The 18,882-nt window shown below is 45.4% G+C and overlaps 1 protein-coding gene across 1 annotated transcript in view; it reads left to right on the plus strand.

Annotated features, from left to right (window-relative positions):
- The first annotated feature begins 3,572 nt into the window (after positions 1 to 3,572).
- PKP2 (plakophilin 2) overlaps positions 3,573 to 18,882 on the plus strand; it is a 162,863-nt gene continuing 147,553 nt past the window's right edge. The window contains exon 1 of the mRNA XM_068277652.1: positions 3,573 to 4,634. Within this exon, the coding sequence (XP_068133753.1) occupies positions 4,421 to 4,634 (214 nt within the window). The 5' untranslated portion in view covers positions 3,573 to 4,420. The remainder of the gene's footprint in view (positions 4,635 to 18,882) is intronic.

An 18,882-nucleotide genomic window follows, 5' to 3' on the forward strand; every position in this document is an offset into this window, starting at 1 on the left:
ATAGGAACATTAGACTAAGGCAGGGATTGTGAGCTGCTCTGAGTGACAGTGACATGAATACTTTAAAAAGCACTATATAAATACATAATAATAATAACTTACTTCCCATTCTGTGCAACAAATTATTATTGCATGTGGATGGGAACCTGGGAAGAGTTCTGTCCCTCAAATAGGGTTTTGACTAATGGCTACAAATACGTAACATTTGAACTTGCTTGTAGTCTTATACTTCGTAAAATTGTTTTTAATTAACAATAAATTATATGTCTAATCATAGAATTAAAACTGTGTTTCTTTCCTGGCCCTTTTGAAATCCAAAAGCCTATTATTATTGGATGTTATCATCGTATTATTATTATTTAGCATTTATATAGCGCCACGATCTTCCAGACACTTTAAGGGGCCCATACATCAGACAATGTATGGGCAGATCGACCAAGCGACAGATCTCTCTCTCTCTTTCTGATTGAATCTGTTGCTCATTCACTGCAGGCCAATTACCAATCGATTTTGGCCCGAAATTGGTTGCATCGTCAGGCATGCTCTTGGCGACACCTATTTTCATCCGATCTAATTGTAATAATTGAATCGGATGGTCAATCGGCCGCTAAGTCGCCTAGTGATGTATGGCCACCTTAGAGAGTATATAGTTTTGTCATCAAAGTTTACTTAAACCAAAGTAGAAAAAAAAGATATTCACTTACCTGGGGCTTCTACCAACCCCCTGCAGTCGTCCTGCGCTTGCTCCATCCTCGAACTATCCTCCGGCCTCCTGTCACGGCTTACTTTCGGTAAGCCATGGTCACTGGCTGGCCATTGCATGGCCACTGCACCTGCGCGGCCCTGGCCACGTGTGTCCTCGTGTCGCCGGGAGCGTCTTGTGCAGGCGCAGTACGAGATTTCCAAGATTTACCGTAGCAGGTTAAATCTACTTACAGATGCAAGCCACAACTGCAGTATATGCACAGCGGCAGTCTATCAGTGATTACCAGAAGCCATGGGTGAAGCAAACATCCCTCTCCCCAACCACAAATGTAGCCAATTAGCAAATAAATCTCCCCATTCACTAACGAAAAACCTTGTGCAGGATCGTGTGTAATTTTTTTCTGCTTCCAGAGGCTGCTTCACGGCAGAACACTCTCTGCTGCCATTCGCCGGCTCCCAATCCCAAGGGATCGGGGACATAGGGGGCCCCATGCTATCATTTTTACAGGGGGGCCCTATTAAGTCTAGTTACTCCCCTGCCACAAGCCATCAGTCAGTTAGATGCATATCATAGAGTCCTCCTTTGTAAACCAAATAGAACAGTGCTTGGCCAAAAAGAGTCACAATATGAGTCATAAATACTTCAAATATCATGGTCAACTCAGAGTCCGGAAAAATAGTAATCAGCAGTAGCACATACTAATTGTATGGCTCCTCATCTGGCAACATCATAATATTCTACACTGCTGTGCAAAACTTCAGGACAGCTTATCACACTAACGTCATCCAAGTCAGAGACAGAATACAATGTGTACGTCACTCAGGCAGATGGTGTGGGATCTACCCAGACGTTCTTTGCAATCTACCGGTAGAGCACAATCTACCCAATGAGCACCCCTGCTATAGTGGGTATAGGCTCTCTCCCAGCCTGTCCCTCATGCTCCCAGCCTGGAAACCTTCAAACGTTCTCTCAAAACACACCTGTTCAGACAAGCCTATAATTTGCTATAGCTGACATTGGAGGTTCACTGCTTCGTCCGTTAACCCTTGTTTCCTCTTCCCTAATGTCTCCAATCCACTCTAGACCTCCAATTCACCATTCTAGATTATAAATTTGCAAGGGCAGCTACCTCCTCCTCCTAGTGTTTCTTATTTTGCTGTAATTTATCATATAGCTCTCCACAATCTCTCTCCTCTGTACATCTCCTCACTAGTTTCTAGATCCCATCCCAATCACAATCTCAGATCTGCACATGACCTTCTATTGCCCTCCTCTAGAATGCACGTGCTTCACCCCTTCTCTGGAATGCCCTTCCACAAGACATCCGTCACTCTCCAACGTTTAATATCTTTAAACACTCCCTCAAAACTCTACCTTAGGCCAATACCCCTTTGACATAAGGCCAAGTTGCACTCCTTTATCCCAAAAACACACTGTCTTGTTATGTTTATTGTATATTACCCCACCTCTTGTTTCTCCCTCTATTTCTTTAGATTGTAAGCTCACAAGGGCAGGGCTCTCTCATCCTTTTGTGTCTTGGAATTTGCTACACATTTTATTCATGTTATTCTTGTCACTGTAATTACCAGTTCTGTATTTTGTATCGATTCTGTACTTTGTACCAATTCGTATATTGGTGTATACCATTGTCTGTATTATTACCCATGTTTGTGTCTTAGTTTGTACACTGACACAGAATATGTTGGCACTTTATAAATCAATAATAATAATAATATGATCACGTACCAGTGCTGGTGATGTCTCAAACCACATAGCAACTATGCATGTATTTGTATTGCTGGATGCTCTCCGCCGTTTGTTTTTTTACTATGCACAGTGCTACGGAAGATGTTGGCGCTATATAGATAACAAATTACAATAATAGGAGGTCTGTACTTTTTACAAGGTTTTTGTTTGTTTTTATTAATAGTGCTTTGTGTTGCATTCTGGGCCTTAAAGTGTACCAGGGATCAACGATACTTACTTTTTTTATACATACCTGTGTCTTCCTCCAGCCCCAATGGCACGGATCGCTCCCACGCCGCCATCCTCCACTGCCTGCAGCTTGGGGTCTCCTTACTTTTTATGTATAAAAAGCAGGGACAGATTTACCATAAGGCACTGTAGGCACGCGCCTACAGGCGCCTGATGATGGTGGGGAGGCTCACTCCCCTTCCTTAGCGCTTTCCTATGTAGAGTCCTGAGCAGAGCATAAATGAGAGTTTAGTCACTTGGCTCTCGGCATTCCACTGACAAGATCTCCCTTCAGTCGGGGCACCACTAGCTGGTTACCTAATGCTAAGGGACAGGGACACCTGTAGCTATGTACTGACTGGTAAGGGAGAAGTCACAGCTGGGTCAGTCAGCACACGGTGCGGTTCAGCCAGGACATCTGTGCCTATAGGCTCCTGTGATGTAATTCCGGGTCTGATAAAAGGTAAGTATCGTCGGTCTCTGGTTTCCTTCAAGATGTTATCACAGTCAAATATAAGTTCATATTAATACATGACATATATACTATTCATTTTTACCAAAAAAATCCTTGCTAAGCACGTTACTATGCACTGTATCTACTATGTTTAGATTTTTTTTATGTTGTTAGCTATGCTTGCTTTAAGCATGTACTCTTGCTGTTGGCTGCACTGAGCTGTGCTGACAAGGAACCTGACCCTTTGCAGCGTGACATGCTAGGTGTACAGAGGTGCCACTCCCCAGCCCTTCCTGCTGCGCTAACTCTTTGTGCACCTTAGTGTTCAGCCTTCTGCCTGTCTCCTCTCCTCCTCTCTCTGTACAGCCCAACCCTGGTCTACAGGAAGGCTAAAAAACCTCCCAGAGTTATCTGAGGAATCCCAGACTAGGAATTAAAGGTGGGAGGAGGCCTTGCTGCTGGTTACTAAGAGAGGAAGCAGTGTGCGTGGGTCTGTCTGTTTGTGTCACTGACACACTGAGCACTGCAGGCTGCACACTGGATCTGCAGACCTTCTGATGGTGACACTGTTGTACTGGTGCTCGGACAGGAATTCAGCACTTGAACTTTGATCAGAGCCTGTGCCAAATTTTGCTCAAGCGACATTGTACCTTTAGCTTGGAAACTGTGTCCTGGGATCTGGCATGTGCTGGAGGTGTGTACTGGCATCCACAACTAACCAGAGGCTGTGTTTTGACAGACTCCTAGTTTGGGGCATGTTGGAGGTATGTGCAAAAATCTACAGCTTACCTGAAAGTCGAAACTTATGCTGTAACACAGAGTACACTGTGTGTTAAGATCACATTGAGTACCAGAGGCACCTACTGAGACAATACATTTCTTGGAATCTGTGTTTTGGAACATTGCCTATCGGAGGAGCCTTGGAGTGTTCCCAGAGCTGCAAACTGGCACAGACAGGCTGGATTTAGGGAATCGGTGAACACTGGGAGAGTCCACTACTTTGGGATTTCAGCAACAAAAACCTACGTGCAGTCAGGGCTTAACACTAGGATTGTTTGAGTAACTGAGGTTCTGGGCTAGTCCAAAAGAATTGACTAGAGGCTGTACCGTGGAAATGATGTCCGTATGCAAGGCTAAGCGTTAGAATTTACCTCATATAGGAGGTGTCAAAAGAAAATTCTGGGAAGTAGTTCGTACCCAGGGCTCTATCACAAAACAACCGTACTTTGGTACTTTCAAAAGACACTGGACTCATTAAGGTCACTTACGGAACAACTGCATCCAACATGGCTGTCGTTGGACCTTCGGGGACCTCACAGGGCTACATCAAGACGGTCATGGGACGAGAACACTTTACAGATTCGTTTAACTCCAGTCTGGCTCTGCCGACTGAGGAGAGTCTGAAAATGAGCCGTCAGGACCTGGAGAAGGCCATGAGGATCAAACATCAGGTCCAGATGACCATGGCGAGGAAGACGACTAAGAAGAGTCTGGCCAATGGTATGTCAGTTCACATCCAATAGTATTGTGGCAGTTGGTGAACTTAAAGTTCTAGTATTGCCTAGGCTAATCAACAAGAGCTAAAATTCGGTGCCTTGCACCTTTATAATATATTGTTACCTGTTCCTCGTATGCAGTCAGAACTTCTACAATGTATACAATTTATTACAGTTTATGCTGTAGAGAATGCGTTTGTACTGTGAAATGGGTTGTTTTACAGACCATAAAATGAATGGTCATTTATATGGATTTAACTATTCACAACTGTTTTCCAACAACAAAATCATTTTGTCAGACCCTCTATTACCCATGTTCCTCACATGATACGTGTACCCCAGGCAGGGGGGTTGCAGAGGTTGCGACCGCATCGGGGCCCTTGGGCCAGAGGGGACCCGAAGAGCCCTCCCTCAACTACAGTATTAGCTTTCTATTAGTCCTGTGCTTATAATATTCACTTCTATAGATACTTTCAATAAAGTGGTAATGATTAACAAGCTTCTCCCCATCCCCTTCTTGCACCTCTGGCACTGTAGTTGCCATTGGTAGGTTTTGGTGCGCCGTATCACTTGTTATGCATAGAGTGCTTGGGGGGGGGGCACTGTAAAACTTGCATCGGGGCCCACAGCTCCTTTGCTACGCTACTGACCCCAGTGGTGCTTTAGTTGAGCAAGCAGAGTTATACTGTTTCACATAAAGGTAAATATACAGCCAACTGGTTGAGATCCTACAGTTAGGAGGATGGGACCTATTGCAACTGATTATCCTCTATAGCCATTTGGCTACTTACTCCTTGATCATTTACAGATGGGAAAATATTACTCTCATACTGTACGTCGAAAAAGGGTCCACTGGAAGATAATGGGGATAAAGTACTATTCACAGGAAAATTATGATGGCTATGGCTGCAATGAATTCTGGGAGTGCATCAGGAGGGAAAGAAAACCGAAGCAGGTAGTTGCGACGCACGGCGCTCAGCGGCGAGCAGCGAAAATAGGTGTTGTTATAGCAATAATGCTTTAGTTTAGAGCGCGTAAGGGTAATTTGGGGTTCTACCAATGGCCGGACCCTGAATTACATCTCCCTCTGAGTTGCTACAACTCAGAGGGGTAATAGTATTTTACCCCGCCAGGGATTTGAGCGGCAGCACGGTGAGCTGCCATTTGGCCCACCCTAAACCCAACTCACCTGCAGCGTGCGAATACGCATGCCACAAAAGTTGTGACATTTTTAAGAGTTTAAAATTCCACAAAAATATTGCATTTCCTAAAGTTTCATAACATTCAAAAATTACACACTGATTTCTCCAAGTTTATATTATTATTTTGTATTTATCTAGCGCCAACATCTTCCGCAGCTACGTACAGAGTGTCTTGTCTTGTCACTTAACTGTCCCTCAGAGGGGCTCACAATCTAATCCCTGCCATATATTCACATATCCATCATAATCTAAGACCCAACACACGCACGCACGCACACACACACACACACACACAACCCTGCATCACACACACACGTACAACCCTGCATCACACACACACACACACACACACACACACACACACACGTACAACCCTGCAACACACACTCACTCACTCACTCACTCACTCACTCACTGATTTGAATGGACATTCACACGGTTTGTAGAGCCTGGATTTTTTTTAAACTGAATGTAGTGAATGTTGGACAGTAAAGGCATTTTTTTTTATTTGCCCTGTTACATCATCAGGTTATAGATATTCCTTTTAGAGAGACGATGGATAATATTGAGTGATAGCTGTTGCTTCCTTCCAAAATAAGCCAACCCCCAAAGCCTCTCTAACTGCTTCTCCTCTCCTTAAAACGGACCTGTATTCAGAACTTCCTCTCTGCTCTAAAAGATGCGCAACAGCACAGTAACCTTTAAGGAAAAACATTTCTTTGTTATGAAAATAGATGCAAAAGTGAGTGTGGGGAGGCAATTTACAAACCCGGAACTCCAGTGCTGCAAGGCAAATCCACTGGGTTCTCCATGCAGATAATACATTGTACACTCATGTGAATCAAACACGCATGTGTATGCAACAGTTTTGGGGAAAACAATGCGTTGCACTGAATAGAAGCCACTGACCTATCAGATGGTTTTTGAATGTCCAATCGTATGCTCAAGGGCTTGTGTGACATAGAGGCGCTAATGCCTACTACATAGCCAGTTAAGCCATCTATTTTTTCACAGAACCGAGGAAGCGGGAAAGTACTCGCGAAATGCGTTATCAATTTTATGGGCTCAGATGAAAGATCTTTTTTCAAAAATGGGTCCAAATTCCTCAAGATAAGATTACCTCTCTGTGTACAAGATCAACAGCTTATTAGCCTATCTTTATGCATTGGGCGCCTCCACCCCTGTATTAACCCTCCTGGCGGTCTATTAAAAACCGCCAGGGGGCAGCGCAGCAGTTTTTTTTTTATTTAAATTTTTTTAAATCTTGTAGCGAGCCCATCCCCCCACCTGCTTCGATCGCCTCCGGCGATCTCCGATCAGGAAATCAAAGAACGGGATTTCCTGGAGGGCTTCCCCCGTCGCCACGGCGACAGGCGGGATGACGTCATGACGTCATTGGGAGTCCCGATCCACCCCTCAGAGCTGCCTGGCACTGATTGGCCAGTCAGCGCACGGGGTCTGGGGGGGGGGGCGGCGCGGCGAGCGGCGGCTAATCGCCGCGGAGCGGCGGCGATCGGAGTGCACACGCAGCTAGCAAAGTGCTAGCTGCATGTTGCAAAAAAAACATTATGCAAATCGGCCCAGTAGGGCCTGAGATATCTTCCTGCGCGGGTTACCGCCAGGAAGGTTAAGTGGCTTGTGTACATGGTCTTTTCAACTGAGCTTGTACCACAGTTGCATTGTGAATTTCCAAACGCAGCATGTTGTCTTTTTGCAAAGCAAAGGCATTGTATTCGCATGTCACTTATGGCCACCAGATGGGTACAAAATAATAAGAGACCTACAAAGTATTTGCCTGAGATGAGTATGCACAGAGGGATGGAAAAAAATGAAATTATATTTCAGTGTAAACTTGAGCTGATGGAAATATGGAAGCTGACACCTTTATTCTTTTTTTTAAACACCAGTGGAAGCTGTCTGGCTGTATTGACACAAGCACTTGAAAGAGGGGCGTCTTCCGCCCGTCAACCACTCCCAGGATCTGCTGGCCAGAGGTGTTTTCAGGCATAGGCAAACCAGGCAGATGCCTGGGGTGACACCTGAAGAAGGGGGCACAACAGAGATATTCTTACTGTATTTTATGAAATTCTTTTACACAACTGTTGTTCCGTTAAGAAAGGGATGGATGATAGTTTTAACATCCAAACGTCCGCTGCTGATTAACAAAGGAGGTCTGAAGAGCATAAAAATGATATGGAAGGTGCTATTTATGTGCTGATTAAGCTGTAAGGGCTCGTTTCCACTGTAGCGGTGCGGTATCGCCTGGATTCCACCGCTGAAGAAATCGCATGCGGCTGCGTTTCCCCATGCGGATTTACCCACGATTTCGCATGCGATTTCGCATGGCAAGGAGCCAGGCGAAATTAACCATGTCACTGCCTGTGTAAAGTTCCATTGCCTTTCATGCGAAATCGCATGCGAAATTGTGGGGAAATTCGCATGACAAAGCCGCATGCGATTTCCCTATTGAACGCATTAGCGGCGATTCGCCCGCATTCCTGCCGCACGCGAAATCTGACGACCCTGTCGTGCAGATTTTTCCCGCACCGAAAAATGCCGCCGCCGCCGCACACGTGGAAACAGCCCCATCCACTAACATTGAGTATGCGAATCCGCATGCAGTGCCCGCATGCGGATTCGCTATAGTGGAAACGAGCCCTGATTGTTTTAGATTTAGTCTGTATTGATTATCGCAACTCTTCTGGATGTCCTGTAGACCTGAAGCGAGTGGAAGTTAAAGAGGATCTGTAACGTCAAAACGTCCCCTGGGGGGTGCTCACCTCGGGTGGGGGAAGCCTCCGGATCCTAATGAGGCTTCCCACGCCGTCCTCCGTCCCTCAGGGGTCTCGCTGCAGCCCTCCGTGAAAGATGACGTCAATATTTACCTTCCCGGCTCCTGCGCAGGCGCTCTGACGGCTGTCGGCTCCGAAGTAGGCGGAAATACCCGATCGCCGTCGGGTCTGCTCTACTGCGCAGGCGCAAGTTTCCGGCACCTGCGCAGTAGAGCGGACCCGACTGAGATCGGGTATTTCCGTGTAGTTCGGAGCCGAAAGCAGCCACGGCGCCCCAATGGAGCCAGCAAAGGTAAATATTGAATTTACAGTCGGGTCTGTCGCCGGCTGTTCGGAGGGCTGCAGCGAGACCCCCGTGGGACAGAGGACGGCGTGGGAAGCCTCATTAGGATCCGAAGGCTTTCCCCACCCGAGGTGAGTACCCCCCAGGGAAAATTTTTGAGGTTACAGAGTCTCTTTAAGGCTCATACACACATCAGACCATAGACTTTGGAAAATGAAAGATCACAGACCAATTTTACCCCCTTCCATGTAGTATGAGAGCCATACCTACACAGTCTATTCTATGGAGCTGAAGTCCCCATCAGACAGAAATCTTTGCAAGATGCTGCACACAAAGATGCTGTAGACATTCAAAAGATCTGTTCCTGCAAAAGATCCGTCCCTGCAAAATGCAGATCATCATACACACCTTGTTTAACCACCTTAGCGGTATGGACGAGCTCAGCTCGTCCATTACCGCCAGAGGGTGCCGCTCAGGCCCTGCTGGGCCGATTTTGATGAAATAAAAAGCAGCACACGCAGCCGACACTTTGCCAGCCGCGTGTGCTGCCTGATCGCCGCCGCTCTGCGGCGATCCGCTGCGAGCAGCGGCGAAAGAGGGTACCCCCAGCCGCCTGAGCCCTGTGCAGCCGGAACAAATAGTTCCGGCCAGCGCTAAGGGCTCAATCGGAGGCGGCTGACGTCAGGACGTCGGCTGACGTCCATGACGTCACTCCGCTCATCGCCATGGCGACGAGGAAAGCCAAACAAGGAAGGCTGCTCATTGCAGCCTTCCTTGTTACTTATGCTTGCCGGAGGCGATTGAAAGAACGCCTCCGGAGCGCCCTCTAGTGGGCTTTCATGCAGCCAACTTTCAGTTGGCTGCATGAAATAGTTTTTTTTAATTAAAAAAAACCCCTCCCGCAGCCGCCCTGGCGATCTCAATAGAACGCCAGGGTGGTTAACAGACATTCATCTGCAGATCAGATCCACCAGGATGGATTTTCAGATCTGCAGATGATTGTCTGTTAAACAAGGTGTGTATGATGATCTGCAGATCTCATAGACTATGAATGCAATTTGCAGGAACGGATCTTTGGCAGGAACAGATCTTTTGTAGATACTGATCTTTTGTGTCTGTACAGCATCTGTGTGTGCAGCATCTTGCAAAGATTTTTTTCTGATGTGGAGTTCAGCTCCATAGAATAGACTGTGTAGAGTATGGCTCTCATACTACATGAAGGGTGGTAAGATTGGTCTGTGATCTTTCATTTTCCAAAGACTATAGTCTGGTGTGTGTATGTGTCCTTACTCTGCAGCTGGATTGCTGTAAGTCACCCTGCACTGCGCTCATCACAGCTGCCTCGCCTCTTAATTATTTAGATATTTCACAATAAAACGTAGAGGCTGAAATCCAACTTTCCCATCGCCTGGGGATCTGTATAAAGAACATCATGAGTAAGACACGTGTGCTCCATGCTTACTTCCTGCAGACACAATTCATCCCACTCATGTTCACTGGAGAAGGCACCTTCAGGCACAGTTTTTATCTTCATATCCATTTGGAATAAGGATTGTAGCAGAAACGCTAGCGTTGCGGAAAATGCTGCGTTTTTGCTGCTAACGGTCTATGGACCTCAGGAAAAAAAACGCATATAAACGTATATGCATTTTATATACGTGCGTTTTAAAAAACGCAGTTTCTTTACATAATATGCAAAAACGCATCAAAAATGCACATAATGAAAGTCAATGGGAGTGCAATGGTATGTGTTTTCAATGCGTTTTTATATGCGTTTTTTCCCTCAAAAAAAATTGTTTTGTGATGTATTTCCACTTCCTGTTGTCTTCCTAGAGATTTACATAAATGGAAATATAAAAAGGCATGAAAAATGCAGACGTATTTTGTATACGCAAACCGCAAATGACCGCAAATGCATTCAAACGCACGCAAAATGCTTTTTTTGCGGTAAAAACTGCAAACGCACCAAAAACGCAGTAAAAACGCACAAAAAACGCACACAACGTAAAGTGAAAACATGATATAAAAGCAGCCGTTCATGTTATTTTATGTGTGCACCCAGCCTTCAAGCAAACCTGTGATTTTTTTTTTTAATTTAAAAATAAAATAACACATACATTGGATCCTCCAGAAGCTTCATCGTCCCCCCCCCCTCCTCTCCATTCCACCACTGAGACCCCTGAAGATCATGGGCGCAGGACAGCTGCAGGGAGCCACTGCTCGGGCTCGGCGGAAATAGCCGACTTGCCGAGCCCCTTATAGCTGAGCCCCTTCGGCTCCATTGTAGTGCGCAGGTGCGTGCCACCTATGCATGCACTCAGATGGATTAAAGATGTAAAGGCTCCTAGGCAAAGTAGAAGATCTGGGGCCCCCTTGTGGTCCTTTTGGTAAGCTGAAGTGAAAAGAGGTCAAAGAAGGTGACAGGTGGTCCCCTTGACTCCCACTGTGCTGCAAACACCTGCCTTGGTTGCCTGGTGTATGGTCCTGCTCTGCATGCACTGTGCTGCAAGCACCTGCCTTGGTTGCCTGGTGTATGATCCTGCTCTGCATGCACTGTGCGGCTGAGCTCCATCAACAACCCGTTGGCAACAGGCTTTGGGGGCTCTAAGCGCTGTAACAAAAAGAAGGAGGGGGACAGGGGAAGAATCAGGATTATTCAGAAGCTTCCCTTACCTAGGTAAGTATCCATTTGGGGCTCTTTTTTTCGCTACAGGCACACTTAATGCAACTTTATCATAAATCAAGTATGCATAAAAAGTTATGTACTAAAAGGTTACAGTTTTTGCAACGTAAGAAAAAGAAAAATGCCCGCTCCACTGTTTCTTTTTTTTTCCCCTTATGTCCTCCTCCATGACTCACAGCTGCCTGCTCACTCCCTCTCTCCTAGTCAGTGTAAAACCATTCCTTGTTATAAAGCCTGATAGCCATGATAGGCAATGAGTCAACAGGGAGGTGTGATATCAGCTGACAGACAAATGTCTCTATTATTCTTTATGCTCCAGTGACTAAATGGGAAATGTTTCTACAGGGGTTTAAAGGGGGGATAGGGGCTTGGCTTGAAGCTAGCAGGCAGGTCTCTGAGCAGAGATTACATTTTATAAAGTGGTTCAGGACAGCTAGAGGCCCAGTGCACACCAAAACCGCTAGCGGTTTTGGGAGCAGATTTCAGTGCGATTCTAGGCATGTTTAAGGTCCGTACACACGCCGGACTGGAGGTAACGACAGGTCCGTCGTTACCTCCCGCTGGGTGGGCGTTCCAACGACAGTCCGGCGTGTGTACGCACTGTCGGCGGACTGATACGGCTGTCTCTGAGCGACCCGCCGGGCCTGTACGGGCCTTTAGAGCGGATTTCTAAACATGCCTAGTGGTTTTGGCTGCGTTTTTGTGTAGCAGATTACACAAATTTGTAAAAACAAAACAGAGGACACCAAGAGCCCAATAGTGCAATATTGTCTGGTAAGCTCAATATATAATGTAATGTCAAAGGTTCTTATACTCACAAAGGTGGGTTACCATCAGGTAACGACTTGACAGGCAGGTGGGGAGTATTAGTACCTGACCCCACTCAGGTATAAAAGTCGCTCTCTGTAGATAGGTAAATGGGGAAAGAACCCCTCCACCAGGGGTGGACTTAATCGTGCTGTAATATGTACGAACAGAGGCGCCAAGCAGAGTAAAACAATGTTCTAAAAATTATGAAAAGAGTGAAGTCGAGGTGGACTTACCTCCCTCTGGTAGTGGACATATACTCAAATGTCAGAGGCGCTCACACGCTTTATGGACCTGAACCAGTTTTATATGCTCCTGTACTGCCTGATGAAGCGGGATTGTTGACCGCGAAACGCGTTGCGATTTTATGGAGCTGTGAATAAATTGTATATTTTTTACTCTGCATTTAAGTATATGTCCACTACCAGAAGGAGGTAAGTCCACCTCGACTTCCCTCTTTTTATCATTTTTAGAACATTGTTTTACTTTGCTTGGCGCCTCTGTTCGTACATATTACAGCAAGATTACACAAATTGTTACAGTAAAAGCTGTACTGAACAGCTTCTGTAACAAAAACGCCTGGCAAACCGCTCTGAAGTAGCGTTTTTCAGAGTGGTTTGCGTTTTTCCTATTTTTTACATTGAGGCAGAAACGCTTCTGCAAACCGCAAACGTGCAGCAGGAGGCATGTTTGCGCTTTGCTACAATCTTTAAATCGCCGGTGTGCACCAGCCTATTGAGATACATTAACCGAGCGGTTTGACAGGCGGATGCGGCCGGCGTATCGCATCAAAAATCGCTCGGTGTGCACTGGGCCAGAGTCAGCCTTTTCATGCTGCTCAGACTGCAAGGGGACAGGACAGCAGACAGAGCACTCTAAAGGTAGCCATACATCTAGCAATGATGGGCAGATTCGACCAAGAGACAGATCTCTCTCTAATTGAATCTGATAAGAGAGAGATCTGTCAGCTGCCCATACACCACAGGCCAATTCCCAATCAATTTCACGCTGACCGCCTCACTGCCCCAATGATAAATGTCCCCCCGGTGCCCAGTGCAAAGTATACATTACCTGTCCACGGCCTACGCTTGTCCCCCGCTGCCTTCCAGGATTCCTCCTCTGCATACACACCTACCCCCACGTGGTCTCCTAGTAAGGGCCGTGTGTGTGTGACGTCACACGTGTGCCCTTACTAGAAAACCACGTGGGACGCACATTTATGGACAGCAGGGTGCGCCCGGAGCAGTGAAGGGACAAGCGCAGACCGCGGACAGGTAATGTAAACCTTGCACAGGGCACCGGGGGGACATTTATCATTATGGGGAAACCACCAGGGGTTTCGCCGCGTTCTTCGATCATCAAATTGCACGCAGTTCCTGCCACGCACCCGATCGAGCAAGCCAGCCCAACATCTTGCAGCATGCACGATCGACAATGCGACCAATTTTCATCCCAAAATTTGGCACCAATTTGCATCCAATTTGATTATAATAAACGAATCAGATGGTCGATCGGCCGCCAAGTCGCCGGATGTATGGCCACCTTAAGAAGATTGCAACCTGTGCTCAGTAGGTTTGTAGCACAGGTAGTGGCTGTTGGGCTTGCTTAAAGGATACATGAGGCCAACATAAAGCAGAACGCTTCCGGCCAGGGGAGTGGCACGTGTGCGCATCCATAGTTACGCAGAAGCCACCGACCCAGCAGGTCACTGGCCACAAGAGAGAGGACAGCAGGAGACTGGGTGAGTGGAACTGCGGCATTAGCATAGCGCTTTTTGGGATGACCAGTGATTGTCAGCGATCCCACAATGCCGATAAAATCACTCTAGTGAGCCATAGCCCGTGCACTGATCATTTCACCACTTGGGGCCTCTCAGGGCAAAATTAACCTGTGGGTGCCATGCAGCACTCGGGGGCCCTGGGGCAATTGCCCCCTTTGCCTTAGTAGGAGCGCCGGCCCTGGCTTTAGGGGTAGGTTTACAATATGCGCAAAGCAGTCGAAAATAAGCGATAATCACAAATCAATGAGCTGTAATGATCAGACAGCGGACTCTTGTGCACTTGCGCTTTGCCACCACAGTGTGTCGGCTTCCATCATAAGAAATCAAGTGAAGCTATATGGTTTTGGACACCGTGCACTGCCTGCATACACTGACTGGCTGCCTGTTACTCTAGATTAGACTATTTTATAAATCTTTTGTAATGTACGGCATGTGCATCGCAATTGCTTCAGTGTAAACTTAGCCTTAAACTTATAACCCAGGCCTGAAGCTATAGACATAAAAGTCGTTGTTACCTTCCCTCTACATACTCCGCCTAGAAACCTCAATATGAAATAACAGCTTCACATTCCACATCTGGGGCCAGGATTCTTCCTGTGACCTCACCGGTGACCTCGTACTCCATCACACTGAGCCGCACACAGGTGGGAGTTCAGGGAAAATCCTGGAAAAGGCATGTCTGTTTGTACAATAATACATACATTACATACACAGCAGTGTTGTAAAACAAGCAGAATGTTGATATAAGTTACTGACTCCAGGCACAGCTGTAAATATCCCATCTGATGGCTGAGTAAGCAGAGAGCTCAAATGTTACCTTTATCATGTCAGAGAAGACTTCCGCAGCTAAATGTACTGTTTCAGAAGTATGGTAACGTTATTTAACCACTTAAGTACCAACGGTCTCTGCCCCTTTAAGGACCAGAGACCGCTGGTACAGAAAAGGCGCAATCCCGACGAATCGCCGCACATAACCGCCATCACCGCTGCACGTCGAGAAGCTTGGCCAACCACTCTGCCGTCTCCATGGCGGCAGAGTTCCTGTGAGCCGGCCAAGAGCCGCTTTCTAGTGATAATCGTAGTCAGCTAATTACGATTATGCATATTTTCGCATACATTTTTGCCATTTCACCTATACGTAATTACGATTTGTTCAATCAATTGATTTTGTATAGTTATTCATAACTTCGCAAAAAATTTTGCATAATTTTCGTGTAATTTTGTGCCGATTTTGGCAGTGAATACCAAAGCTCCCATACATGCTATTGATACCAAAATTGCTACATATGTTAAGGAGAATGGTGGCTACAAGGCAAAAAAAAAGAATTTTCCTAAAAGATCTTGTAGTTTTTGAGAAAATCGATTTTAAAAATGCAAACGAAAAAATGGTTTTTAAACTCAGAAAAATTACAACTTAAAAACCATTTTTCTCTGCATTTTTAAAATCAATTTTCTCAAAAACTACAAGGTCTTTTTGAAAAATTCTTTTTTCGACTTGTACCCACTATAACATATGTAGCAATTGGTGTCAATAGCATGCCTGGGGTTTTGGTATTACCCACTAAAGTCGGCACAAAATTCTGCGAAATGTTGTGAAAATTATGAGAAATTATGAAATATTACTATTACGTACGATATTAATTGCGATTTTCCCTGAAATTTCACATTACAACTGCGATGCATAACTGCGAATTTCGATGCAAAATTTCGGCCCACCACTGCCGTTTTCATTTGCTCCTGGCCCTGTCTTTCAATGTAAGCCAATGGGAGTTGCTGACATTGAAAGACAAGAGCCAGCCCAGGAGCCAATGAAATCGTCTCCTGACCCGCTCACAGGGCTCTGCCGTCATAGAGACCGGCAGAGCAAGTGAGCTGCGACGGGAGACGGCGGGGATTCAGCAGCGAGATTGGCGGGATCGACGAAAACGGTGAATGTGAGCAGCAGCGATTAATTGAAAGCTACACCCTGGCAGCCAGATAGCCATCAAAACGGTCCAAAAGTAGTTAAAGGCAGGGGCGTAACTACAAATCATGGGGCCCCCCAGCAAAACTTTGATGGGGTCCCCTTATTGTTCACAACCCTTGCCTTGCCTCCTTTGGGGACCCTCACACAGAGCAGGATCATCCACCAGGCAGCCCAGGCAGGTGTTTGGAGCCTAGTGGGTGCCAAGTGGCCCACCTGTCACCTTGTTTGACCTCTCTCCACTTCAGCGTACCAAAAGGGGGCCTTAAACCTATTACCTTGCCTAGGGCTTCATTACATCTTAATCCATCTCTGCCCTCACAACATGGAGGTCCATCATACAAGGGTCATAAAACATTTGTGGCCATCAAGATCTTCACACCCATAACATGTGTAGCCATAAAAACACCTAATCTGGACTATCGGAGTAAGGGAAGGTTAGTAGTTGGGGCCCTCCCTCTCCTCTGGGCCCCCCTTCCAGTCCAGGGGCTGCTCCCCTCTAGTTATGCCCTGCTTGAAGGAGCTAAACTAAGGGAGGTAATAGCAGTTTCGGTGGAAGGTGCTTTTGTTCATTCTTGGTTTGCATTATCTGTGATGCTGGGTTAGTGTAATGTTAGTGAAGTTAGTGTACAGTGAGGTATGCTGATATAGTTAGTGTACAGTGAGGTATGCTGATATAGTTAGTGTACAGTGAGGTATGCTGATATAGTTAGTGTACAGTGAGGTATGCTGATATAGTTAGTGTACAGTGAGGTATGCAGATAAAGTTAGTGTACAGTGAGGTATGCTGATATAGTTAGTTTACAGTGAGGTATGCTGATATAGTTAGTGTACAGTGAGGTATGCTGATATAGTTAGTGTACAGTGAGGTATGCTGATAAAGTTAGTGTACAGTGAGGTATGCTGATATAGTTAGTGTACAGTGAGGTATGCTGATATAGTTAGTGTACAGTGAGGTATGCTGATAAGGTTAGTGTACAGTGAGGTATGCTGATATAGTTAGTGTACAGCGAGGTATGCTGATATAGTTAGTGTACAGTGAGGTATGCTGATATAGTTAGTGTACAGTGAGGTATGCTGATATAGTTAGTGTACAGTGAGGTATGCTGATATAGTTAGTTTACAGTGAGGTATGCTGATATAGTTAGTGTACAGTGAGGTATGCTGATATAGTTAGTGTACAGTGAGGTATGCTGATAAAGTTAGTGTACAGTGAGGTATGCTGATATAGTTAGTGTACAGTGAGGTATGCTGATATAGTTAGTGTACAGTGAGGTATGCTGATAAGGTTAGTGTACAGTGAGGTATGCTGATATAGTTAGTGTACAGCGAGGTATGCTGATATAGTTAGTGTACAGTGAGGTATGCTGATATAGTTAGTGTACAGTAGTGATGCTCAAATACCCCTTTTCAAAATTCGAGTTAGGTCGAATTCGAATAGTAAATTATTCAAGGTCAGTCGAATATTCGAGTCGAATAATTTTTACTATTCGATTCGACCTCGGACTTCGAGCTCACTATTCGAGTCGGTATTCGAGCTCACTATTCGAGCTGACTATTCGAATTGGCCTTAAATAGCTTCCAACACTTGTTTTGAGGGTGAATGATGCAAGAAACAGCTTTTTTTCCAAGTAACAACAGCAAGTGATTATGTGGGGATGTTCCTTTAAAAAAAAAATGTGGAAAGATAAGTTGTGTCCTTAATTTTGTTCAGTAGTGTTACTGTATATACTTGTTCTTCTTCTTCTTTATCTTTCTTCTTCTTCTTCTTCTAGATCTTCTTCTTCTATATCATCTTCTTCTTCTTCTTCTATATTGTCTTCTTCTTCTTCTTCTTCTTCTTCTTCATCATCTTCTTCTTCTTCTTCATCATCTTCTTCTTCTTCTTCTTCATCATCTTCTTCTTCTTCTTCATCATCTTCTTCTTCATCTTCATCTTCTTCATCTTCTTCTTCTTCTTCATCTTCATCTTCTTCATCTTCTTCTTCTTCATCTTCTTCTTCTTCTTCATCTTCTTCTTCTTCTTCTTCTTCATCTTCTTCTTCTTCTTCTTCTTCATCTTCTTCATCATCTTCTTCATCTTCTTCATCATCTTCTTCATCTTCTTCTTCTTCATCTTCTTCATCTTCTTCTTCTTCATCTTCTTCATCTTCTTCATCTTCTTCTTCTTTTTCATCTTCTTCTTCATCATCTTCTTCATCTTCTTCTTCATCTTCATCTTCTCCTTCTCCTTCTTTTTCAATATCGTCTTCTTCTTCTTCACGTATTTCTCTTTTCAATTTTTTTTTTAAAGAAATGCAGCTATTTTTGAGCGTAACAAATAGCTGGTGGGCGCACGCATGTTGGAAGCGCCATTGTATGTGCTCCCTGGCAGTGGAAACACAAAGACAGCAGGAGGTAAATTCAGCAGCAGGAGGAGGAGGATGAGTGTGTGGCAGCAGGCAGTCAATGAGGCAGGCAGCTCGCCGTGACATAATAGCCCTGGTACCTAGCGGTGATACCAGGGCTGTAAATAAACACAACAGGAGGTCCCAGACAGCGGTCGTGCAGCCCACATTGTGTCCAATACACAACTGGGACAACACAGTTTTCAACCCGGGCACCTCAGAAAAATTAAACCTTTTTTTTTTTTTTTAATGGTTTGTTTGGTTTTGGTTTTGCAACCAATATAGCTATTGTTTGACGTAATAGCTGGTGGCAGAGTGGCAGCAGAAGGTAATTCTGTGTACCCTGGCAGTGGGA

The sequence above is a fragment of the Hyperolius riggenbachi genome, chromosome 3 (genome assembly GCF_040937935.1).
Source record: "Hyperolius riggenbachi isolate aHypRig1 chromosome 3, aHypRig1.pri, whole genome shotgun sequence".
NCBI lineage: Eukaryota > Metazoa > Chordata > Amphibia > Anura > Hyperoliidae > Hyperolius > Hyperolius riggenbachi.